The following is a 26,640-nucleotide window of genomic DNA, read 5'->3' on the forward strand; positions in this document are numbered from 1 at the left end:
TCTTAGGTTAGTCTCAACTGTTGCTCAGTTAAATCGGTTAAATGAGTGAATGAAGGAACAGCTTTAAATGCTCAGGCTGAGCTTAATGTCAGTGGACATCTCCAGGTCTCCCCACTTTTGAATTACTGCCAAATGTGGGTGTTGTATCCTGTAAATTTTTATTTCCAGGTAGAGGGGACTTTTGCACTTTAAAAATCTTTTTTATTAATTTCCAACTCTATTGCTTTGTGATCAGAGGCTATTGTTTTTACTATTTCTACTTCTAGGAACCTACTGATGTTTTCTTTGTGCATTTGAGAAAAGGGTGTTTTCTATATTATCAGGGTGTAGTATTTGATATATCTGATTTATCTTACTGATTATGTTGTTTAGGTCTTTTATATCCTTCCTTATTTTTTATTTACTTGCCACTTGATCTGTCTTATATTAAGAGTCACCTATACCCAATAAATTTCTATCTATATTTCTTTGCACCTCCTGTGGTTTAGGCTTTACATAGTAGTTGCTGTGTTATTTGGGGCATAAATATTCATTACTGTTATATCTTCATTGTTAAATATTCCTATCTCCATCTTTGCTTTAGTTTTGCCTCTACAATTAAACATTTTAAAATGTCCACCATCAGCCCTGTTATCAAAGTGTCCCCAGCCATCTCTCAGTTAGATGAAGAGCATCCTATCATACAGGAGTTGGCAAACTATGGCCTGAGGGCTCAATCCCTTCTGACACTTGTTTTTGTAAATAAAGTTTTATTGGAACACAGCCCTGCCCATTTGTTTATCTATTGTCTATGGCTGCTTTTGTGTTACCACGATAGAGTTGAGTAGTTATGACAGAGATCACATGGCTTACAGAGCTAAAATATTTAATATCTTCACTTTAAAGAAAAAGTTGCTGAGTCCTGGTCTGGTAGCTTCCTCAAGAAGGGCTCATGGGCTCAGTATCCTAAGCTTCTGCATATTTAAAACTGTTTTTCTAAAGCCTTGATACTTGAAGGACAGTTTTGCTAGCTATAAAAACTTCAGTGCACATTCTTCTTCCCTGTCTTCTGTCCTGTAACAACATACCCTTACAATCACTGAGAACTGGGAGTCTGTGTGCCCCTCGCTGGAACCACAAGGAGTGGGTGGAGGATGGAAGGGAGGGAGAGCAGAGTGGGTGCCGGGTTCCGGGAGAAGCCCTACCACTGAACAGCCACAGGTTTCTGTGGAGCTTCCTGATCGCATGGCAGCCCCCACCATGGAGCCCTGCCCAGAAGAGTCACATGACAGGAGGCTGACAACTCCACAGGCAGTGCTGCAGACAGACCCACCAGGGGCCGCCCTAGACACAGATGGAGGAGACCTGGGTCTAGTGGCAGCCCCATGGTGACAGGCCATCAGCCCGCCTGTTTTCCTGCTTCATCCACAGCGATAATCATGGAGTTCTGCTAAGTGTTCTGCCGACCTGACCCGCCTGTTTTCCTGCTTCATCCACAGCGATAATCATGGAGTTCTGCTAAGTGTTCTGCCGACCTGACCCACGCCCTAATAACACTGTCTGACAGGCACTGAGTGTTCTCATTAACCCTCCCTCATTTAGGGTGTGCGCACAGCCTTCTTTTCTAAAGTGCACACAAACCATCCATCTAAACCGTTGATTTGTCCTCCAGTTGTGCCAGGGGTTGACAGCAGGCTGACGCTGCATTCCTCGGACTTGCCCATTTATCCGGTTGGGAAATTGAAATCCACCCTCAGATTTCTGGCTCTTCTCTCATCAGCCACAATTTCATAGAACCAATCGGCAGAGCCTTGGAGGTAACATCTGTAGAGTTCTGTAGCATCTTGGATTGAATTTCTTCCCGGAATGGGGTTTTGGACACTTCTGAAAAATCGTGATGATGACAGTGATCATAAAAAAGACATATTTAGCACTTACTGTGTGCCAAGAGCTCTCCTAAGCAATTTATTTCTATTAACTCATATAATTCTCATGACAGCCTTATGAGGTGGGTGCTACCTATGTCCCCTGTTTTACAAAGGCTGAGTGGCCTGGCTGAGGTCCCCCAGCGGCAACTGTGAAGCTGGGATGGGAACCCAGCAGCTGAGCCCTCATTCTTGAACTTGGATACAAACTGTTTCCTGGGGCTCAGGCTCCACCTTCTCTGTACTGCTCCTGGCTACCGTGCTCTGGTACTTTCTTTTACCTGTCCCGGTTTTAATTCCATTCTCTTATGTTGAAAAGCAGCAGTGGGTTGGAGCAGGATTTTGGCCTTACTTGGCTTATCTTCCAGTTTTTCTTACTGTGAAGGTTAATTTAATAAAAAACAAAAAGCTATCTTTGTAGACACTTTGTAAGCAGGGCTCAGCTTGCAGGCCTCTGCCTGTCTGGCCTGAGCTGAGCTATCTGTTGAGGTTCCAAACTGTTTTCTACCTGCCCTTGCCCTCTGCCCCTTTCTCCGGTGTTCTTGGGCCTTTACATCTGACTAATCCAGGGCTTCCAGGTAGCCCCTGGTTCTGCGTCTGTCTCCCCCTTTATGTGTTATTGGGTCTGTCCATGATTATGGCATCTGAATTGAATCTTCCAGAATTTCCCCTACCTGCTGAGCTGTGTTGACTTTCTTTAGCTATGGAATCAGAACTAGCTCTACTTTGACCTTTATTTATTCTCTTTTCTAAAAGCAGAGGGGTCTGTGCTGAATCTTGCTCAGAGTTCCCTTTCCTTACCGTGGCAAGCTGCAGAATGATACAATCAGTCATAGTTTTCCAGGTTTTGGTCACTGTCCTACCAATGACTCCTCCTTCCTGGTTTGTAAGAATTAAAGTCAGAGTGATGAACATTTTCACAGCATCCTTTATCTTCTGAGAGAAGAGCAAATGGGGAGTGCTTTGTCTATAAACTTGGGCGACCAGCTGTCTGAGCCCCCATCTCCATCTCCAGTCATGGGAGCCTCTGCTGTGTAAGTCCTGGAGCCTCCTTGATAATCTCGCCTGTATTTCACTTTGGTAGGGTCTCTGGCCCCAGCTGCCCTCTCCCCTCAATGGTCTGGGCTCTGGACCTTCTAGTCCTCCAGCCCCCAGAAGATAAGATAACTGATTACCTTTCCTTCCCAGATTAGCCACACACTTGTTCTACTGGAAGATTTTTGCATCTGCTGTCAAGTTCAAGTCACAGAACCCAATTCACCAATCTTGATTTTTCTCATCATACTTCTTGAGTTAAAATTTCAAGTAACCTTTGTTACCATATGCCAGTGGCTCTCAGTATGGTACCTGAACCAGCATCATCGGAAGGCTTGTTAGAAATGCAGTCTCAGATCCCTCCCTATATCTGCTGAATCAGAAACTCTGGGGGTGGGCCAGGCACTCTGTGGGTCAACAAGACCCCAGGGGGTTCTGGCATAGGAGAACCACTGCGTGTGCTATGAGGATCATCACCCGAAGCCCACGCTTGTTTCTGACTAGCTCTCGGAGCATGGTTGTCCCTTAGGTCAACATTTGTCCTCCTTGACAACTCAGTGAGCAGGTGCAGCTGAAAGTTTTTCCCTCCCTGTTCTCAAGATTTAGTGTCAAGCTCTCTCCAAGTGGCCAGGGAGTGCTCCCTTCCCAGGAAGCAGATTAGGAGTCACAGAAAGGAAACACGCCTGAGCCATGTGCTTGGTGTGGGTCAGAGCACATTCATTACCTCTGTGCTGTTAATTTCTGCTCTGAACACCATAAGGAGTTCCTCTTGGAAATTATGTACTTATATTTCACCAGGCTCCTTCCTTCAGTGGTATTTAAATTCAAATATAGGTTAGCAGGCAGAGGTGCTGGCAGAGGTCAGCATTTCACATCCATCCACATCAAGTAGAACCTCATCACTCTCACTCCCACTGCCTCTCCAGCCCGCTTTGTACTGAGCCACTGAGGGGGACACATCTGTGAAGCTTCCGGTCACTCACTAAGCCATAACCCAACTTTGGGGTTTGAAGGATGCTGATACCTTTCATAATCCCTTTTCCTCCCCAAGTCCTACCCTCATCCTGCTGACAATATTATCTGAGGTCCACAAATACAGAGCTCAGAAATATTCATAAGGTTAGAAATGAACCACTCAAGATGGTTCTGCTGTTTTTATTTACCCTAAAATACATGTAAATTATATAAACTTGTTCTGACAAGAAGGGAAATGTTAGCATAAACTAGGACCTTCCCCCAAACCTTCATTACCTGGAAAACACCACCATGGGTTATTTAAATTGTGTAGTTATACACTGTATTAAAAGTCTGTGTGTGTGTGTGTGTGTGTGTGGTGCCTTAAGAAATGATGGATAACACATAAATGCTGGGGTCCAACAGCTGGCTGATGTTTATCATTAATAGAGTTTTGTAGCTTAGCAGGGATGATGGTTTTGGCTAGCATTCATCGAGTACTTACCCAGGACGGAGGAATTTATAGGCATTACTTCACCTAATCGTCTCAAGATTTCTATGAGAGAGGTTCTAATTTCCCAATTTATAGGTGGTAAGATCAGGTAACCTGCCCATGAGTTTGCCTGTAGCTAGTGGTGGCTCTGGAACCTGAACCCATGCTTGCCTCGACCAAGTCCATGTCCTCAGTAACCCCCCCATGTGAGGCCACCCCTGGGTAATATGGAGAAAGCATTTCACTCTTTCTCTGATTAGCTACTGAGCCTAACAAATTGTGTGCCTTGGTTCCTCCACATAATAAGGATATAATGCTCTTTTGTTCCCAACTTTGAAACAAATCTATTTAAATAAAGGCCATAGTAAAGCATGATGGGTGAAGGAAAGATTTAAGAGATTTCTGCAGGAACTGATGCTCAGAGAATGGAATGGGAAGGGCTACTGGGAGGGTTCAGGGTCGAGTCAAAGTCAGAGTCAGATCAAGATCAAGTCAGGGTGGACGGGGGCACGACACAGCATGGATAAATCCACCATGACTGTGCTGAGGCAAGGTGAATGATTTAACCAGGGGATCCCAAGCCAGCCTCTGACTTCTGCCCTCTGTCAATGGAGCATTTGCCCCCACAGTGTGTAAATGCTCATGGCCCTGGAATGAAACCTCATTTTCAACACAATGCCACTGACCATGGATGTGAACAATTCTGGGATGGCTGAGGCCCTTTCCGTCCATCTGTTCAAATGACTCACCAGCCCTCCTAAACCCTGCACGCTGGTGGGCACTGGAGAGAGAGCAGCACACCCAAGTTTCCAGTGCCCACCTGGCACACAGCAGGTGCTCTACAAATGTTTGCTGAGTGAATAGGACACTGACAAGGTCCTTGCCCTTGTGAGGAAGAAAAAGAAGGCAAACAATAAACAAAGGGGTGACACAGGTGTCCTGCCTGTACATGGCGCCCAGCCCAGGCGAATTCATTGTTCAGCCCCAGTGGGCACGTCGGAAGTGTCAGAGGCTATGGGTTTGAACCCTGAATAGGCAGGTTTAGTTTCTTACCCAGAAAAGCTTGGACTTGTGCCACAGACGACCTCTCACCTGTCCCGTCCCTTTAACTTGTGCCACTGCTCCCTCGGGTCTGAGGGTCCCTCCCAGCCTCTCTGAGCCCGACATCACCTGGCTGGGGGTCAAGAGGGAGTCATCGTGGTATTCATAGGATTACACTCCTGCAAGCACAGCTCCCTGCACCCCAACACTCCACACACACACACACACAGGCCTCCTGGGAAGCCACCTTCACATTGAAACCCCTTAGACAGCAGAATTCCTGAATTTTAATTTCTTTTCCAGCATGGGTCCAGATAACACTGAGAATAAGCCAGAAAACTGAGCAGCTACAGCGTTTAGCAAAATTGCTCTACTGTTTAATTTTAAAACCATGTGTTTCACTTCCAGATAAGGCAGCCACCACGGCTTCCCCTCAACCCCCCTCTGAGCCGAAGGCCACTACAATGCCATCTCCTGACTTCTCCAGTCCCATTTTAAAATATCTATTTACAGATGCCCTGGTCAAAAAGGGTTCTTTTTCATGCCATGGTAGAAGCAGGTTGTACTACTTTTAAAATGAGAATGGTGTAGCAGAAAGTACGTAAGACTTAAAGTAGGAAAACCTTGGTTTGAGTTCTGCTTGCTATGGGTATGACCTTGAGTAAGTTACTTAACAACCAAGTGTCTTGACGTCTTCATCTGTAAGATAGGGTGATGACTCCAACTTCCAGCCCCTTTCCCTTCTCTCCTTACTGCTGACAGGCAGGAATGGACTGGCTCACTCCCACCCTGCCCTGGATTTCTGCCACCTCCATAATTTACATCTTAGCAAGAAGCACACAGGTCCTCAGTTTTAAGATTCTCTGTTTCTACAATAAATTCATTTTCAAATATTCTTTTGAGAGGAAAAAACGTTTCTCTGGGATTTATAGGAACAAACTGAATTTGCAGTAGGGAAGCAGAAGGACAGTGAATAGAGCTTAACCAGCAGCTGATGAGATCACAACCTGGCGGCATTTCTTTTCAGCCATCACACCTGATCAGGTTACACTCCAGGAACTGGCACTTGTGTTGGTACAATTTTGGGGTTAAAATAACCAGGAGAAGCCTGGGTTTGGTAACAGGTTGTACCACACCCAGGAACTGAGAGTTTGGAAAAAAACTCTCATGCTTTGAGAATCATATGGCTGCTGATGTTGAAAGTTCACATCCAAGAGTAACATTCCCGTCAGGCTGCCTTTCTCACCAGGACACAGGAATTTTCCAGTACAGTAGCCCTCCTGCTAATAGACTTGCCGGCACTCGTCCTAGCTGGACAGCGTCTGCTGGATGGTCTTTCCTAGTCTTTGTTTGATCATGACGTCAGCATGTCTCTATGTGTTCAGGGTGGAGGACACGTCTGCTGGTTTTGCCTGCCCAGTGTCGTCTTCTTTTTTCTGGTAACAACACCTCGGTTTTCCTTTGGGTGTCTACACCATGCCACTGGAGAGCATGGGAGCCAAGCCAGGCCCATCAGACCTTCCCCAGGAAGGTGGACTCTCAGTGGAGAAGCTCCTGGAGGGGAGGCAGTGTCCTGTCCACTGGAGATGCCTCCGAGATCCCCTCCCCAATATGCTTTTCAGCATCTCTTCAATTTTGGGAGCTACTCCATATCTTTTCTATATACTCCTTTATCTTTTTGATACATTTTTAGATTCAGTTCCTGTTGCCTGGGATCAAAGAACCTCAGATGTTCTTGAGTCTAGCATTTGCTTTACCAAAGACAAAGCCCAGTGAGCTTTAGAAGTTGGTGGTCCCAGGGCACCTCCTTCACATTTCCATGCTACAGCCAAGGCTTCAGAGCAGGTGGGAGGCTGGTGGAGCAGGAGTTCCGTTTGCAGCCATATCCTTAATGAATCAGGTGGTCTCCTGCCTCCCACCACACTTGATCGTCTTCAACGGGAGGAAGAGGTTGGTGGAGTGTACTTTTCTGGTGCAGGTGTAGGGGCACCCTGAGCAGTTCACCTTGCAGGGTAGGGGCACCTTGAGCCTCCTGCTGGGAGCACCTGTCTCTAGAAGCTCTAGGAAGGGTGGTTTCTAAGATCAAAATTCTACTGGGGAAACAGCACAATTCTCATAGTGATTCACAGGACACGGTGGCACATCAAAAGTGAACTGGTGAGGGACCATGCAGTCATAAGCCCCACATGGAACAAGCACTTCCCTTTCTGACATGACCATGGAGAACTCCCTCCCTCTAAGCTTGCTGTGGGCCCTACTGTGGCAAGAACAGATATCGCACCTTATTCTTGATCTTAGGGGTAAAGAATTCAGCCTTTCACCATTAAGTATGATGCTAGCTATGGGTTTTTTGTAGATACCCTTTACCAGGTTTAGGAAGTTCTCTTCCAATCCTAGCTTGTTGAGTGTTTTACCATGAAAGGGTCATGTATTTTGTCAAAGTCTCTTTCTGCATCTACTGAAATGATCATTTTGTTTAAAAAAATATTTTATTGATAAAGTGTATTACATTAATTGATTTTTCAGATGAAACAACAACCTTGCATTCCTGGGATAAGTCCTACTTGGTCATGGTGTATAATCCTTTCAATATGATGCTGGATTCAGTTTGCTTGAATTTTGTTGAAGACTCTTGCATCGATATTCATATGAGATATTGGTTTGTAGTATTCTTTTTTGTGATGTCTGTGTGTGGTTTCAGTATCAGGGTAGTACTGGCTTCACAGAATGTGTTGGAAAGTGTTCCCTCCTATGCCACCTTTTGGGAAGAGTTTGTGAAGGATTGGTGTTAACTCTGCTTTAAATATTTGGTAGAGAGGGCAGAAAGCAGAAGGAAGAAGAACTACAATCCTGCAGCCTGTGGAACAAAAACCACATTCACAGAAAGACAGACAAGATGAAAAGGCAGAGGGCTATGTAACAGATGAAGAAACAAGATAAAACCCCAGAAAAACAACTAAATGAAATGGAGATAAGCAATCTTCCAGAAAAAGAGTTCACAATAATGATAGTGAAGATGATCCAGGACCTCGGAAAAACAATGGAGGCAAAGATCAAGAAGATGCAAGAAATGTTTAACAAAGATCTAGAAGAATTACAGAACAAACAAACAGAGATGAACGATACAATAACTGAAATGAAAAATACACTGGAAGGAATCAATAACAGAATAACTGAGGCAGAAGAACGGATAAGTGACCTGGAAGACAGAATGGTGGAATTCACTGCTGTGGAACAGAATAAAGAAAAAAGAATGAAAAGAAATGAAGACGGCCTAAGAGACCCCTGGGACAACATTAAACGCAAGAACATTTGCATTATAGGGGTCCCAGAAGGAGAAGAGAGAGAGAAAGGACCAGAGAAAATATATGAGGAGATTATAGTAGAAAACTTACCTAACATGGGAAAGGAATTATCCACCCAAGTCCAGGAAGCGCAGACAGTCCTATACAGGATAAATCCAAGGAGAAACACGCCGAGACACATAGTAATCAAATTGGCAAAAATTAAACACAAAGAAAAATTATTGAAAGCAGCAAGGGAAAAACGACAAATAACATACAAGGGAACTCCCATAAGGCTAACAGCTGATTTCTCAGCAGAAATTCTACAAGCCAGAAGAGAGTGGCATGATATACTTAAAGTGATGAAAGGGAAGAACCTACAACCAAGATTACTCTACTCAGCAAGGATCTCATTCAGATTCGATGGAGAAATCAAAAGCTTTACAGACAAGCAAAAGCTAAGAGAATTCAGCACCACCAAACCAGCTCTACAACAAATGCTAAAGGAACTTCTCTAAGTGGGAAACACAAGAGAAGAAAACGACCTACAAAAACAAACCCAAAACAATTAAGAAAATGGTCATAGGAACAGACATATCAATAATTACCTTAAATGTGAATGGATTAAATGCTCCAACCAAAAGACAGAGGCTTGCTGAATGGATACAAAAACAAGACCCATATATATGCTGTCTACAAGAGACCCACTTCAGACCTAGGGACACATACAGACTGAAAGTGAGGGGATGGAAAAAGATATTCCATGCAAATGGAAATCAAAAGAAAGCTGGAGTAGCAATACTCATATCAGATAAAATAGACTTTAAAATAAAGAATATTACAAGAGACAAGGATGGACCCTATGTAATGATCAAGGGATCAAACCAAGAAGAAGATGTAACAATTATAAATGTATATGCACCCAACATAGGAGCACCTCAATACATAAAGCAACTGCTAAGAGCTATAAAAGAGGAAATCTACAATAACAAAATAATAGTGGGGGACTTTAACACCTCACTTACAGCAATGGACAGATCATCCAAAAAGAAAATTAATAAGGAAACACAAGCTTTAAATGACACAATAGACTAGATTTGATTGATATTTATAGGACATTCCATCCAAAAACAGCAGATCACACTTTTTTCTCAAGTGCGCATGGAACATTCTCCAGGATAGATCACATCTTTGGTCAAAAATCAAGCCTCAGTAAATTGAAGAAAATTGAAATCATATCAAGCATCTTTTCTGACCACAACGCTATGAGATTAGATATCAATTACAGGGAAGAAAACGTAAAAAACACAAACACATGGAGGCTAAACAATACGTTACTAAGTAACCAAGAGATCACTGAAGAAATCAAAGAGGAAATCAAAAAAGACCCAGAGACAAATGACAATGAAAACACGACGATCCAAAATCTATGGGATGCAGCAAAAGAGTTCTAAGAGAGAAGTTTATAGCTATACAAGCCTACCTCAAGAAACAAGAAAAATCTCCAATAAACAATCTAACCTTACACCTAAAGGAACCAGAGAAAGAAGAACAAACAAAACACAAAGTTAACAGAAGGAAAGAAATCATCAATATCAGAGCAGAAATAAATGAAATAGAAACAAAGAAAACAATAGCAAAGATCAATAAAACTAAAAGCTGGTTCTTAAAGAAGATAAACAAGATTGATAAACCATTAGCCAGACTCATTAAGAAAATGAGGGAGAGGACTCAAATCAATAAAATTAGAAATGAAAAAGGAGAAGTTACAACAGACACCACAGAAATACAAAGCACCCTAGGGAGACAAAAGAACTGTATGCAGAAAACTATAAGACACTGATGAAAGAAATTAAAGATGATACCAACAGATGGAGAGATATACCATGTTCTTGGATTGGAAGGATCAATATTGGGAAAATGACTATACTACCCAAAGCAATCTACAGATTCAATGCAATCCCTATCAAATTACCAATGGCATTTTTTACAGAACTAGAACAAAGAATCTTACAATTTTTATGGAGACACAGAAGACCCCGAACAGCCAAAGCAGTCTTGAGGGAAAAAAATGGAGCTGGAGGAATCAGACTCCCTGACTTCAGACTATACTACAAAGCTACAGTAATCAAAACAATATGGTACTAGCACAAAAACAGAAATATAGATCAATGGAACAGGATAGAAAGCCCAGAGATAAACCCACACACCTATGGTCAACTAATCTATGACAAAGGTGGCAAGGATATACAGTGGAGAAAAGACAGTCTTTTCCATAAGTGGTGCTGGGAAAACTGGACAGCTACATGTAAAAGAATGAAATCAGAACACTCCCTAACACCATACAGAAAAATAAACTCAAAATGGATTAGAGATCTAAATGTAAGACTGGACACTATAAAACTCTTAGAGGAAAACATAGGAAGAACATTCTTTGACATAAATCACAGCAAGATATTTTTTAATCCATCTCCTATAGTAATGGAAATAAAAACAAAAATAAACAAATGGGACCTAATGAAACATAAAACCTTTTTCACAGCAAAAGAAACCATAGGGGCTTCCCTGGTGGCGCAGTGGTTGAGAGTCTGCCTTTTGATGCAGGGCACACGGGTTCGAGCCCTGGTCTGGGAGGATCCCACGTGCCGCGGAGCAACTGGGCCCGTGAGCCACAGCTGCTGAGCCTGCGCGTCTGGAGCCTGTGCTCTGCAACAAGAGAGGTCGCGATACTGAGAGGCCCGCGCATCGCGATGAGGAGTGGCCCCCGCTTGCTGCAACTAGAGGAAGCCCTCGCACAGAAACGAGGACCCAACACAGCCAAATAAATAAATAATAATTAAAGGTGCTAAAAATAAAAAATAAATGAAAAGGTCATTTCCCATTTAAAAAAAAAAAAAAAAAAGAAACCATAAACAAGACGAAAAGACAACCCTCAGAATGGGAGAAAATATTTGCAAATGAATCATCAGACAAAGGATTAATCTCCAAAATATATAAACGGCTCATGCAGCTCAATATTAAAAAAGCAAACAACCCAATCCAAAAATGGGGGAAAGACCTACATAGACATTTCTCCAAAGAAGACATACAGATGGCCAAGAGGCACATGAAAAGCTGCTCAACATCACTAATTATTAGAGAAATGCAAATCCAAACTACAATGAGGTATCACTTCACACCGGTTAGAATGGGCATCATCAGAAAATCTACAAACAACAAATGTTGGAGAGGGTGTGGAGAAAAGGGAACCCTCTTTGCACTGCTGGTGGGAATGTAAATTGATACAGCCACTATGGAGAACAGTATGGAGGTTCCTTAAAGAACTAAAAATAGAATTACCATATGAACCAGCAATACACTACTGGGCATATACCCAGAGAAAACCATAATTCAAAAAGACACATGCACCCCAATGTTCATTGCAGCAGTATTTACAATAGCCAGGTCATGGAAGCAACCTAAATGCCCATCGACAGATGAATGGATAAAGAAGATGTGGTACATATATACAATGAAATATTACTCAGCCGTAAAAAGAATGAAATTGGGTCATTTGGAGAGACATGGATGCATCTAGAGACTATCATACAGAGTGAAGTAAGTCAGAAAGAGAAAAACAAATATCGTATATTAACGCATATATGTGGAACCTAGAAAATGATACAGATGAACCAGTTTGCAGAGCAGAAATTGAGACACCGATGTAGAGAACAAACGTATGGACACCAAGGGGGGAAAGTGGTGGGGGGTGGGTGTTGTGGTGTGATGAATTGGGAGATTGGGATTGACATGTGTACACTGATGTGTATAAAATTGATGACTAATAAGAAAATAAATAAATAAATACATATTTAAAAATAATAATAAATAAATAAATAAATAAATAAATAAATATTTGGTAGAATTCATAAGTGAAGACTTCCAGTCCTGGGCTCTTCCTTGTGGAAAATTTTTGATTAGTAATTTAATCTGTTTGCTTGTTATAGGTCTATTCTTTCTTTTCTTCATTTAGTTTTGGTAGTTTGCATCTTTCTAGGAGTTTGTCCATTTCATGTTCATTACCTAATTTATTGATGTACAGTTCATTGGCATACAACTGTTCATAGTATTCCTTTACAATCTATTTTATTTCTGCAAGGTCTGTAGCAATGTCCCCTCTTTCATTTCTGATTTTAGTAATTTAAGTGTTCTCTCATTTTTTTCTTGTCAATTAAGCTAAATATTTCTCAATTTTTTGTTCCCTTCATGTAATCAACTTTTGATTTCACTGATTTTTCTCTATTATTTTTCTATTCTCTATGTCATTAATTTCTGCTTTAATCTTTATTATTTCTTTCCTTCTGCTTGTTTTAGGTTTAATTGCTGTTCTTTTTCAGTGCCTTAATGTGGAAGGTTAGTTATTGACTTGAAATTTTTATTTAATTTTATTTTATCTTATCTTATCGGCCACGCCATGCAGCATGCGGGATCTTAGTTCCTGGACCAGGGATCAAACCCGTGTCCCCTGCAGCGGAAGCGTGGAGTCCTAACCAGTGGACCACCAGGGAATTCCTCATCTTTTTTAATATAGGTGTTTACAGCTGTACATTTCTCCCTAAAGATTGCTTTAGCTGCATTCCATAAACTTTGGCATGTGACTTCATTTTCATTCATCTGAAAGTACTTTCTGAATTTTCTATGGTTTCTCTTTCCCCTACTGGTCATTTAGGAGGTGTTTTGTTTAATTTCCATGAATTTGTGACTTTCCAAAATTTCTTTGTTCTTGAATTCTAATTGTATTTTTTCCTTTTCTGTAATTGTGACATAAAAATCAAATGCAAATATCGAGTGCTTAATAACTCGGAAAAGAGAAGGACCTCTTAATGGGCCCCAGGGTCCCCAAGCAAAGCATTACTGAATGGGAGAATTTGGTTACCTGTGAAACTGGTATCTGGGAATTCTCTTGTCCTCTGTAATGATCAAAGGGAGGGATGTTCAAATGATCAAAGGGTTTAGGTATGGAGGAAAAGAAGAAAACAGAAGTTTTAAATTCAAGACAAGACCCTGAAATGCTTTCTTTCTCCATTTGGAATGTTTCCTACTTTAGACAAATAAGTAAAGGCTTCAAAACTTTACTATTTAATTTAAATACAAGTGAGGTTCTAGAATTTGGATAGTATCAGAAAGAAGTTCTGGAATTCTTTCAACTAAATTTTTCCTCACCATTCACATACTACCGATTAGGCATATAATAGATCACTAATGCTATTCACCATTTTTCCCCTCAGACACTTTTTCTTTATTTCACATGGACTGTGGGGCACCCCTCATCCCAAACCTCTGGTCACATGTCCAAGTATCTGGAGAGTGGGCCGAGCCTGAGAGATGGGAGCCCCACTCTAGAGATTCCTAGGCTCTTACTGCTGACCTGTGGGGACATACAACCCTAGGCCTTGCCCTCCCTACTGGTGAGCAGTCCTGAGTTGCAGGCTCCTGTTCTGAAACATGGGGCAGGCAGTGCCATGGGCAGCCTCCTCCAGACTCCCACATTCAAGGCATGGTGAACAGAGGAGTGACAATTAGACTTACCTATTTTATTTTAGAGGAAAGTAGGAAAGAAAAGCTTTAAGTCTCACACCAGCTAGAAATGGATTAAACAATGGTATCTTTTCAGATTTTGGCAGTCCCTTAAGAGCCACATGTTACAGGCTTCATTCTTAAGTCAGGAGCACATACACACACAGACCATGCTTTCATAAAAACATGAGGGATTCCATTCGGTTTTAACCTAAAACAAGGCAAACTGGTTAAAATAATTGAGCAAAGAGGACAAATTTAAAATCCAAATACACTTCCTTGCAGACAACTATTCAATTCAATTCAATTGCCAGTAAGATATTGAATATTCTTTTTTGAATCACCCTAATTCAATGTACAGTACAGTATATACTGCCTAGGAAGAAGTTCAAATCATAAATATGATAGGGAAATATCTAATAGCTCAGAATGGCCTTTTCAAGTAGCCAGTAAGCTCTAAAAGACTGCAAAATATTAAATCTGGTGAAGCATGAGCTATGTGTTCCAGAATGAGGCCATTTCCCTGTCATAGCCCACCTCCTTGCTCCAGGACAACCTGGAACTGGGTCTTAAGGAGCTAGCACACAGGGCTACTCTCTGGATGCCAGATGATGGCAGGGCCACTTCCCTGCAGACTGTAGTCAGCAAGGTGAAGGCTGCTGGCCATAGTCATGACAGTTGAGCTGATCTGTGATTTCTTCCTCTCCTGCCAATGTCAGGTCCAGGTTTGCTGATATGTTTGTGTTGCTATACAAGATGCTGGAGAGAGGCCATCTGCCCTGTGTGTCAGATTCCAGACTCCACATGGTTATGGCAGGGTTTGAGAGAAGTATCCACAGAGTGAGGGGCAGGATTAGAATAAAGAGGTGCTAATGGTGTGAGTTGGGAAGGTAAAGGAAACTGTCGGGAACTCAGTGGAAAAAGAGGGTTGAAGAAAATTAAAGGGGGAATCAGGGGAAATAAAGAAAAACAAGGGAAAAAGACAACCATCTCTGTTTTTTTAAAGGTCAAAGAGTAAAAATAATATAGAAAGGCTCTTTCACCTTGCCAGGTTCAACAGCATGCTGCATTTTGGCTTTTTAAATAAAGTTTACACCATTGGGTTCTGGGCTCTTCTTCCAGCTGACAGGCTCTGTCTTCCAATCATGCCCACCCCCAAACCCCTGAAGCACCCATTTTTTCTCCAGACCCCACAGTTCTCCAAACCCCACCCCCTGACCCAAGTTCAGTTTCCACTTATGGATTACATCTCTCTCTGATTGTCTAGCACTTATTTTCTACGATCAATCTCTTTACTCTTCTTCACTTACTAGCCTAAATCCATATTACTCTATAGTTTTAAGAAAGACTCATGACAACTAGATCATGCTATGCAATAACTCAAGTTTTACTGTCCAAATATGTTTGTGTGTGTATATAGATATAAAATATCTGTATATAATATATATATACACATATATGTATATTGTGTATGTATGTGTGTGTATATAAATAAATAAAGCTGGCATTTGCAAGAGCTTTAAAATCTATCAGATTGCACATTTCTTTAGCCAAACAATAAATATTCTTTGATGAGTCATGACACTTCACTTCCATGTGTCCACTTTAATAAACAGTACAAAGTCAGATGGTTCAAAATAAAGAAATAAACAAATCAACAAATAAAACCAGACTAGAGTAGGCATCCAGGCATTTCTTTTCTAGGCTCTGAGGCAAATTCCAGGTGCTGTCTTCTCTTTTATCAATTTTATTTTCTCCTCTGCTTTTGGAAATTCCATTCATTCTTTAAGTCTGATCCACATGATTTTACAGAGTTGGGAAGGGGATGAAAGGGGGTGGGGCAGAAAGGAGAGTGGTGGGAGGGAGAAACCTAGTATTTATCAAGTTACCTGAGAGTAAAGACCTTGCCTGTCTTTCTCACCTCAAAATACCTTGGTACCGAGAACAAGGTCTAGTGAATGAGAAGATGCTCAATAAACACGTATTGAAGAAATGAAATTACTGACTCTGTACTGTGTGCTGAGGGCCATGCTGAATGGTTTTAAGAACAGTACTGAATAATCGGGCAATAAAAAGTAACTCAGTATAAAAATGTGCCCTCCTTTGTATAATAAGAGAATGCATTCCCTGAGGTGGTACCTTTAGAGCTTGGGCTCATGCTGAGGCTGTGATCCCAACATCTCAGTGGGCAAAACCAGGGTAGATAATAACTTAAGGCAGTGCCAGCAAACTATCACTCATGCGCCAAGTCTGGCCTGCAGATTGTACAGCCCAGGAGCTAAGAATGGTTTTTACATGTTTAAAAGGATTATAAAACAAAACGAAAAATAGACAGCAGAGATCGAATATGGCCTACAAAGCAAAAATATTTACTATCTAGCCCTTTACAGTAAAAGTTTGCTGACCCTTGTTCTAAGGAGACACTAAGAATGTGCTTCTGGGGCTCCCCTGGTGGTGCAGTGGTTGAGAATCTGCCTGCTAGTGCAGGCGACACGGGTTCGAGCCCTGGTCTGGGAAGATCCCACATGCCGCGGAGCACCTAGGCCCGTGAGCCACAACTACTGAGCCTGTGCGTCTGGAGCCTGTGCTCCGCAACAAGAGAGGCCGCGATAGTGAGAGGCCCGCGCACCGCGATGAAGAGTGGCCCCCGCTGGCCACAACTAGAGAAAGCCCTCGCACAGAAACGAAGACCCAACACAGCCAAAAATCAAAAATAAATAAATAAGTAAATTAAAAAAAAAGCTGAGGGCTTCCCTGGTGGCGCAGTGGTTGGGAATCCGCCTGCCAATGCAGGGGACATGGGTTCGAGCCCTGGTCCGGGAAGATCCCACATGCCTCGGAGCAACTAAGCCCGTGCGCCACAAATACTGAGACTGCGCTCTAGAGCCTGCGAGCCACAACTACTGAGCCCACATGCCACAACTACTGAAGCCCGCGCGCCTGGAGCCTGCGCTCTGCACACAACAAGAGAAGCCACTGCAATGAGAGGCCCGCGCAACGCAACGAAGAGTGGCCCCCGCTCGCCGCAACTAGAGAAGGCCCCGCGTGCAGCAACAAAGACCCAGTGTAGCCAAAATAAATAAATAAATTAAAAAAAAAAAAAAAAAAAAAAAAAAAAGCTGAATCTGATCAAGCCTTTAAATTAAAAAAAAAAAAAAAAGAATGTGCTTCTGAAGTTAGTTTTAACCTAAAGTGTGTTTGGCTTGAACTTGTGTTCAAACATGGCGAGACTGCAGGCCTGGGCTCTGTGAGCACTCTGGAGCCACACATACAAGCTTGACGTTCTTTGTCCAAGCTTAGAGCAGCTCCATGGCACCAATAGTAGAGTCTGCACCTTTGTTAACTCTTGCTTGTTCATATGACTCTTCTGTAGGTCTTTTTCTACATGATTTTCTGGTTAGTTTTGCAGTGCAACAAAGTCTTCTAGAAAATCTATGGGTGGCAAAATCATAAAGGTGTTTCATCAACCCACTTGGTGTAATGATTAGAGGGCTTCGTTATGGAGTTTTGAATTCATCTGGCTCTAGCTGAAGTACTCAAGATGTGACCTCTCTTCCGTCTTTGATTAACTCTGGGTAATTTTTGGTTGTTTTTAATTCATTGATGATTTTCTGGTCCATTCTTCCTCTCCTCTCCTTCTGTGATTCCAATTATACTTATTTAAAATGGCTGATATCTTCCCACAGGTAAATTATCAACAATCTTTTCTTTCCATTTTCCAGATTGGATAATTTCTATTCTTTTGTCTTCAGGTTTACTGATCTTTTTTTCATCATCTCCAATCTGCTGTTAGACCCATCAAATGATTTTTAAAAAATTTCAGATACTGTATTTTCTAGTCCTAAAATTTGGTTCTTTTTTAGTGTCTCCTTTTTGCTGCTAAGATTTCATATGTGTTCATTGATTATGATCATATTTTTCCTTATGTCTTTGAGCATAATTACAATAGCTGCTTTGAAATTCTTGTCTGCTAATACCAACATACATGTCATTTTGGAGTCAGTTTCCATTAATTGCCTTCTCTCATGAGTATGGGTCACATTTTTCTGTTTCTTTGTATGTCTAGTAATTTTGAATTGTATCCTGAACATTGTACATGTTATGTTAATCTATAGCAGTGCTGTTCAATAGAAATAAAACATGAGCCACATATGTAATTTTAATTTTCTACTATCCATATTAAAAAAGTAAAAGAAACAGGTGACTTTAACATATTAATAAATTTTAATAATATACTCGGGCTTCCCTGGTGGCGCAGTGGTTAGGAATCTGCCTGCCAATGCAGGGGACATGGGTTCGAGCCCTGGTCTGGGAAGATCCCACATGCCGCAGAGCAACTGGGCCCGTGAGCCACAACTACTGAGCCTGTGCGTCTGGAGCCTGTGCTCCGCAACAAGAGAGGCCGCGATAGTGAGAGGCCCGCGCACTGCGATGAAGAGTGGCCCCCACTTGCCACAACTGGAGAGAGCCCTCGCACAGAAACAAAGACCCAACACAGCCATAAATAAATAAATAAAAATTAAGTGAAACTGTTTATAAAAAAAAAAAAGGAAGGCATTTCTTAAAAAAAAAAAATAATAATAATATACTGTATTTGACCCAATGTATTCAAAATGTAATTATTTCAACATGTAATCAATATTAAAAATTATTAAGATATTTTACAATATCTTTCCATACTAAATCTTTGAAGTATGGTATGTATTTTACCTTTATAACACATCTTGATTTGGACTAGCTAGTGGCTACCATATTGATCAGCACAGCTCTAGAGTATCATTCTAGGAGAATACTGAGGTTTGGTCCAATACGAGCTACTCCATCATTATGGGAAGCAGAATCATTGACTGACAGTTTTTAAACTTTATTCCTTGGTGTTTCACAGAGGTCCTGTGGGCCTACTGTGAGATGAGGGGAAGGCCGAGTACACTGGGCTACTCTTCCCTCAATCAGAGCAACTCTGATTTCATGTTTCATATATTTCATTTCTGTGCATAATTTTAAAATATTTTGATACTAAAACAATATGAAAACATAAATGACTGTAAAATATGATTCTTGAATGGGTCCCTAGGATCTTTCTTGCTCAATCATGCCCTTGAACCCATGCTGACCTCTCCTCTTCTAGAGTCACTTATTCTCCTTTCTAATCATATCACAAGAGCCAGCTGTCTCTGCTTTCAGGAAAAGAGACTGTGGTTTGTCTGATATTTAAGTCTTCACGCTTGCAAGTCCTTCCTTCTTTGGCCCCACATGTGTGTGATTGATTGATTGATGGATAGATTGATCAATCAACTGATAGGTTTGCTGGATGGCTGTTCACACCCAGCATGCTCAGGACTTGCAGAAGTGAGCTATTCCTCATGACCATCAGCATTAGGGTAGGATTTCATTCTTAATTTTAAAAGGACCACATAAAACCAATGAAACAAGTCTCACCTCACTTTCCTTCCTGTCTTCCCACTTTCATTCATACACATTTTACCAGTTTGACAAAGAAAACAGGGTCAGCACGAAAACTAAATGCTTTGTGAAACCTTTTCACCAGGCAAGTGGTACGGATCAAGCTTAAGAAACCCAAAAAACTGCCAGGTTAAAAGTCCAGCCTCTTTACAAAAGCTAAACATGCCTAACCCGATGCACAGAACCACAAAACAAAAACCATGCACCTCAACCCAGGGCAGAACGGGAGGCCGGTGGTGATATTACATAATACAGCAGAGTAAGATGCAAAGACCCACTAAAGTGGAAATAAGGAGGCTTAACTGATGAACACATTTCACACAATTCTTCTCAGCTAACAACCCAAGAGAATTCACTTCAGAGCACACAAGTACACGGCCATGAAAGCTAGGGTTGGAAACAGAAGTTCTGATGGATCCCAAACAAAAAATAACTTACTGACATTCATTTCAGCCACTGAAATAGACCAATCACAAACACTAACCTATGTACACCTACTCACGGGTGCTCATACTATGACACTGATTTCCTTTTTCTCCAAGACACAGTAATTTGGAGGAGGAGTTGACATATACCAGTTGAAAGTATGCGGGATGGTTATTTCTTTTTTCACTAGATGGCCCCCTATGAGATGCCTTCCAGTGAGGACTGTACACTCCTATCAAAGTTCTGGCTTAGTAGCCAGAAATTCAGTATTTTGAGCAAGCAGAAATCACTCAGAAACAACAATGGAACACAGAGCAAGACTGTGGTATTAACTGTGCGTCACCGTCCCCCATTCATGGGCGTTGCTGCTTTACCCTGGAGGGTCCAAACTTGAGAACACAGCTCCTTACCGTGACTGGCATGGGTGCAAGTTGCACCTTCGGATCTGGGGCTCCGGACGGCTGGCTTGAGGGCAGTCACTGTCATTCACCAGAGTCGTGGTCTTGTTAACAATCCGTGTGCAGGACACGATGGTTCTGCGTTCCCCTGGAAACCAAACCACACAGAACTGAGAGGTCGTGGTACACACACCTGGTAAGGCCATTCATTCACCTTATGGAGGAGTGTTCAGGTGCATCTTTTGATCAGTTTGTCATTTAAAGTGACTATTGTAATGCTTTGTTGTTTGTCAGAGAGGGAGAACCATAATCTTTGGGATGAGGGTGTGTAAGACATGGCAGGGGCAGCATGGGGCAGGAGAAAGATTCTAGAACAGGATCAGAAAGAGGCAACACTTCAGATCAGCCATGTCCTTGGAAAGCTTGGGGTTCATTGACGTCAAGTTGTGATTTGGGTCTTTAATTTCCAACAAAGATTGCCAATCTCTGTATCTGTTCATTTGATGTTTAAAGTCTATGGAGATCTGGTCTTGATTAAACAACTGTATATCAGCCCTCATCAGAGATGATGGCTACTTATTACAGAACTCCTACTTGCTGGAGAGAAGTGAGAAACAGGAAGGCTAGTCTGAAGGACACAGACCCAACCTGAGAATTTGTCTCTCCATCAACTGCCGCTCGTGCCTAAGCCTCACGTGCTCTTGGGAAGCTTCACTAACCGGTCACCCCAGCTGGATGTAGTCATTCTTTTGGGTGTTCCCAAAGCACCCTGCACACTACTTGTCCATGACTTTGTTAGGAGTGGGGGTGAATGATTGGGAGCTAGAAGGGCGGCCTTTGGAACCAGGCTGTCTGGGTTCAGACTTGGCTTACTCACTAGCACAGTGAGCATAGGATTGCTACTTAGCCCTCACGTTTCTGTGCCTTGTTTTCCTCCACTGGACTGACTCGCTTAACTTCACTATGCCTTAGGGTGCTTTAGGGATGGTTAAAATGAATTGATACATATAAAATGCTTAGAAGAGAACCTGGCAGGGGTTAACACTTCATGTTAGCTATATTCCTATTGTTATTATTTGGGAAGTGTCATGATAAAAGATTAACAGGAAGTCAAGCACGACTATATGGATCCCACACTCCTCAACCAATCTGTCTCCTGGGGAATTTGTCATGGAGAAGTGACTGAAAATTATGGAGCCCTCAACTTGTGTAAGCATAGAAAGCACAGAGCTGCCTCAAGCCAGATTTCGGTTTGCGCTGCAGGTCAGGGAGCTGGAAGTCAGGGAGCCATAAAAGGATGCCAGTAGTGACAGCAGCAGAACAGTACCCCCTTGCCCCCCAACGAACGGAGCCTGCTAACTCTTCCATTTGGGCCACGCTTAGTTTGTAGCAAGCTGCCCCAGTGGAAAAGTTTGGTGCCATCAGCCCCACAGGACTGAGTGTCGGTGAGGCTATGCCCAGGTCCCACCTGCCAGCCCACCCTCTGGGTTGGTATTCCAGAGTCCAGGTCAACCTTCTGTTCTAACTCTGTGTCCATCAAAATTTACCCATCCTGCATCCATTCCCCATGACCCCCCTGTGTGTCCTGTCAGGGTGATAGAATACACTGTACTAAGGGGTCTGCTGGCTAAGAGTTCAGAATGCTTCCAACCGCTCCTCCTAAACAACACAGTAATGACTACGATGCCTTTTGTTCATATCGATTTTTGCAGTATTTGAGTCTCCTCCCTGCAGTGGGCATGAGGGTTGATCAGCATAGAGAGAGTAAATCATCTGCTAATATATGGAGGCAAATCATGAAGCCAGGACTCAGGCTCTGAACGTTTCACTGGAGTTGGAGGACTTTTTCTTTCCATTGTATTACTGTTGGTTCCATTAGTTTTCCTGTATTTCCATTGGTCACTGGGGCAAAAAGGAAAGGGTATTTGAGGGTCAGAACATCTTCCAGTGCCCCTCTACCAAACAGCAACAGATGGAAGTCTGTTCTGTTCATTCCCAGGGTCACCTGTCACACTTGTGACACAACCATACATCAGCCAAACCTCCACTCGGATCAGCATCCAAGGGCCCCATGCCATAGGCAAAGCTGGGCACAACTCCAGCATGCAGGAGTTTGGAAGACTCTGTCCAAGTGTTTTGCAGAGAGATTTGCAGTGGGACGTGGTTACATTCCATGGAAATACAGGTTATGTGGCTAGCCTTTCCCAGGCTCTGTGCACCCGCCATGGAGTGCCCTGAATTCACTTCTCTGTTTGACAAAAACCCACACCCCATGAGCCCGTGACCCTACTGCTCACCTCCTCCGCACTGCACACTGCAACCTTCCCAGCTGCTGTGGGTCCAGATGAACAAGGAGTCCTGCGGTTTTTCTGGTTCACTTTGATTTTCAGCAGTGTAGTTTACGGGAATGGTGTATTCGTAATGAATTCCATAATTTTGGTCATGAAATAACAACACCTGGATCAGCAGCAAAATAAAAGGCCATTTTGAAATAAAGCGAAAGCTCCCAGGATTGCTGAACTTGCAAGCCAAGCCATGCTGTGGCTGTCTCCCTACCAGGGGGAACCTGTTCTTTTCAGGGTTTCAAAACAGGTTCATTCCAGGGGCACACCTTTATTTCAGTCTTGGGTTCCCTAGATACTCAAATTCAGGGCAGGAGCTTATGTAAACCATCGGCAGGGAGTTCTACTCTTTTCCACTGGAGAGAGGACTCGTTTAGACGAGGGATTTGGGGATTAGCAAATCTGTGGGCTCTAACTGCACGTTACATGGAGAGCTGCTCCAGGCAGAGCAAAGTACCCGTTCCCACAGTCACCCACAAAGCTGCCCTTACAGGCGAGAAAGACACAAATATACTGCTTTTCCTAAACAGGCATCTAAACAAGTAGGGTTACTCTACTTCTTTGAAAATGAACACCACTCTTCACACCCCGAGCACCAGTCACTGCTATGTGTAAGGCAGGCTCAAGGGTAGACACAGCCCCCTGCAGGGGAACCTTGGGGATGCCTGTCAAGGATGTAGGAGCCTTCCTGCTGCCATGGGAGCTAGGATGATGACGATGCCCACAGGGTGGCACAGCCTGGCGCAGGGCTTAAAGCTGGGAGTGAGGGGAGGGGAGCCATCATCGTGCAGCTTGGGAACCCCTGGGTCTGAAATCCTAGTAAGTGGGAACTGGAAGGGCCTGCTCTTTGTTTGGTAATGCATGTTTCAAGCCCTGTAGAGAGAGAGGTGCTCCACTGGCTTTATTTCTCTACGTGTACGTAACGGTGCAAAAGAAGCACTCTTGTGGGAGCTTCAAGTGGCCTGGCTGTGGGTTGTATGTCCTCAGGCTAGGCTTGGAACCAGGGGGCGGTCCTGGGTCTAAGCAGCTAGCAACTTCACTTCCAGCCCGGGGTCTGGGAGAGCCGGCCCGCAGGAGCTGCAGGCAGAGGGTGCTCCACCTGACCTGGGGAGGCCAGATGGACGGTGTGCTGGACGACAGGAGCCGCCCTCCCTCCCAAGCATCTCCCAGCCCTCCAAGGGCTGCAGTTGCAGGCGGGGTGGGGTGGGGTGCTAAGAGCAGCCCGAACTGAATAAACATCCACTTCTCCAAGAAAGAGACTTGCAGTAATGCATTTGGAGAAATGCCTCCAGTTTTTTTTAAAAAAAAAAGGCTTTAAAAGAGATCTTTATTATCTCAGTATGGGAATAAGACTGGTGAATTGAGAATCCATATGAAACCAATTTCATGCAATTTTGTAGCCACATATAATTTGTATGCGTGTGCATAATTGCTTTCAAATGCAGGTCCCCGTGGCTCTACGGGTGCTCCTGACCCTGCAAGCAATGTGGACACCTCAGTTAGGGGACAATGGATTTCCCTTCAGAGGCAGATGGGCTCCTCTCGTTTCTAGGTTAAAAAACTGGTAGTAACAATTATATTTCAAGAGAGAAAAGTGATTAATGTTCAAGAGGGCAGGAACTTCAGCTGTGGTAGTTATTGCTTTCCTGGAGTTTTGTTTATTATGGTCTGAATGAATTCAGGCTGTGCATTTGCTTTAATGGGCTGTGATTCACTCACAGTTTATGAAAGCTTTTGGGAAAGAAAGGAAATAGGCCCATCTTGGTGTTTGCTAGAAAAGCAAATTCACATGCTAAAGGTGATGCTGCTATCTTGGGTTTTATCTTGTTTTTTACTTCCTCTTTTAGTCCCTCTGAATGACTGCTTTTAACTCAGGACAGGAGGATTTGTTCCAATGACTTAGATTAGGAAACAATCTAATCACAGAGAAATGACTTAGGTACCGGTTCTTAGGTCCCAGAAATCAACTTGCAAGTATATACCTGCAGTAGATTTAGTGTGTGGAGTGTTGCACTGATAGATTTCTGGACAGTTTATGTCATCTGTGGAAACTGGCTCCCCTTACTCTTATCAGAAATTGTAACAGGGTTAGGGCCACTGTGGGTGACATCTCTGCTCACACGCAGAGCTGGTCTCCTCAGGAGAGTCCCTGGGAAGTGGCCTGGGAATCTCTTGTGTGTCACCTAATCTTGAACAGCTGCAGGTTGCCAGTGACCACAAATTAATGGGGAGATAAGAACTTCCAAGTAGAGACTTTGGCAGGCATGGAGGACAAAATGTGCTTTGATTGCAGGCACACAAGCTGTCACAACTCCCATTCTTTGGAAGGAGACATGGAATCAATAATTACAAGCTATCAAAAGTTAGTCACGAGAAGTCCTGAACCCTGAGAAGGCAACGGTGGCATTCCTGTCCCTGGAGATCTTTCACATTCTTAAAAGGCAGCATAACCAGATGTTTCAGTGGTTTGCATGGGATCCTCCCTGAGACAACACACAAGACCAGAGTGCCCTGATCTGGCCTGATTGCATGATTTCTCGAGGCCACCTGGGGAGTAAATAGGCCAGTAGAATCTGGTTCTCCCTTGATTCCTGAATCCTTGTTGCAAGCAGAGTCTGGAAAACCTGAGTGGTTTTGGTTTGGAAACAGAGTCAACAGTTCATTTCCAAAAGGTAGTTTCCGATGTGGATATACAAACTGTGGGGCAAATCTAAGCCATCTGATATTAAAACATAGACTTTGAGTGGGGCTGTCTGCTTAATAATGCCAAGTCTCCCTGGCGGCCACATGGCTAAGCATTTCCTTCCTGGAGGTGGTTCCTTTTGGAAAAGATGGGAGTTCTGCCAGTAAAGAGCTAGGGCAAAATTTTGAGAGGGCAGAATTTTGAAGCATGTGGCAAAGGGATTAGATAAGAAAAGACGAAGAGAGAGACATGAGCAGCAGGCGGCCAGGTAAACCACCAGGAACCAGGTGTACCTCCTCCCCACAGGGTCTCAGGGAAGAAGTCAACTGGTAGACCTCTTGGAGCCAGCGGTCTCAAGACAAATGCAAAAGTACGGCAAATTACCATCAAATGCAGAGGCATTTTGGTTGGTCCCTTGGCGGAAATTTTCTCCCACAGGCCCCTTCTAACGTAGCGGACGGTCGTGCCTGCAATCTGGAACTCTCCAGGGAGCTCTATCTTCCAGTCACTGTTGATGGATCTCTTGCTGGAGTCTTTGAGAGCTAGAAAGAAAATGGAACACCATGGAATCGGGGGAGTCAGTCTGTCTTTGAAGGGAGTCAGGGTGTCCTGAGCGGTGGGTTGGAGGTCTCACTCTCTACCTCCACAGGGGAGAAGAGGGAGGCCTGCAGTGAGAGAAAGGGAGCTTTCTTTGAGAACAGAAGCCTGGCTTACAGGGAGAGAACAGCTCCTGACCCCAGGACCCTCCGAGAGACAGCTGTCGTGACTCCTACACCTCTGACCATGGGCCGCTGTCTCAGAATCAGCTCACTCGGTGGCGGGTGCGGGGAGGAGCGCCAGAGAATGGAGACAGCCACAGCCCAATCACATTTCACGAGATTTACAGAGTAGGGGGTTTTCCACCTGATGAATAGATTCTATTTTAACGTGTACAAGGCTACAAAACAGGATTTGTAGCTTTAGCAAAATTCATCCTTCATTTTACTCTTACCCACCTGGGGCTTTTTAGAGGGCAGCCTAACTCCAATGCCTCTCAAGGATTTGATAGCCCTAGATTAGTA

The 26,640-nt window shown here is 43.2% G+C and overlaps 1 protein-coding gene across 8 annotated transcripts in view; it reads right to left on the bottom strand.

Annotated features, from left to right (window-relative positions):
* Positions 1 to 26,640, bottom strand: part of ADAMTS17 (ADAM metallopeptidase with thrombospondin type 1 motif 17) — a 359,201-nt gene that overhangs the window by 58,995 nt on the left and 273,566 nt on the right. For all 8 annotated transcript variants that reach the window (XM_059912613.1, XM_059912610.1, XM_059912612.1 and 5 more), the window contains exons 17-19: positions 25,964 to 26,121; positions 22,852 to 23,011; positions 20,567 to 20,702 (exon numbers count right to left, since the gene is read on the bottom strand). In XM_059912613.1, coding sequence (XP_059768596.1) covers positions 20,567 to 20,702; positions 22,852 to 23,011; positions 25,964 to 26,121 — 454 coding nt within the window. The remainder of the gene's footprint in view (positions 1 to 20,566; positions 20,703 to 22,851; positions 23,012 to 25,963; positions 26,122 to 26,640) is intronic.

The sequence above is a fragment of the Balaenoptera ricei genome, chromosome 2 (assembly GCF_028023285.1).
Source record: "Balaenoptera ricei isolate mBalRic1 chromosome 2, mBalRic1.hap2, whole genome shotgun sequence".
Classification (NCBI taxonomy): domain Eukaryota; kingdom Metazoa; phylum Chordata; class Mammalia; order Artiodactyla; family Balaenopteridae; genus Balaenoptera; species Balaenoptera ricei.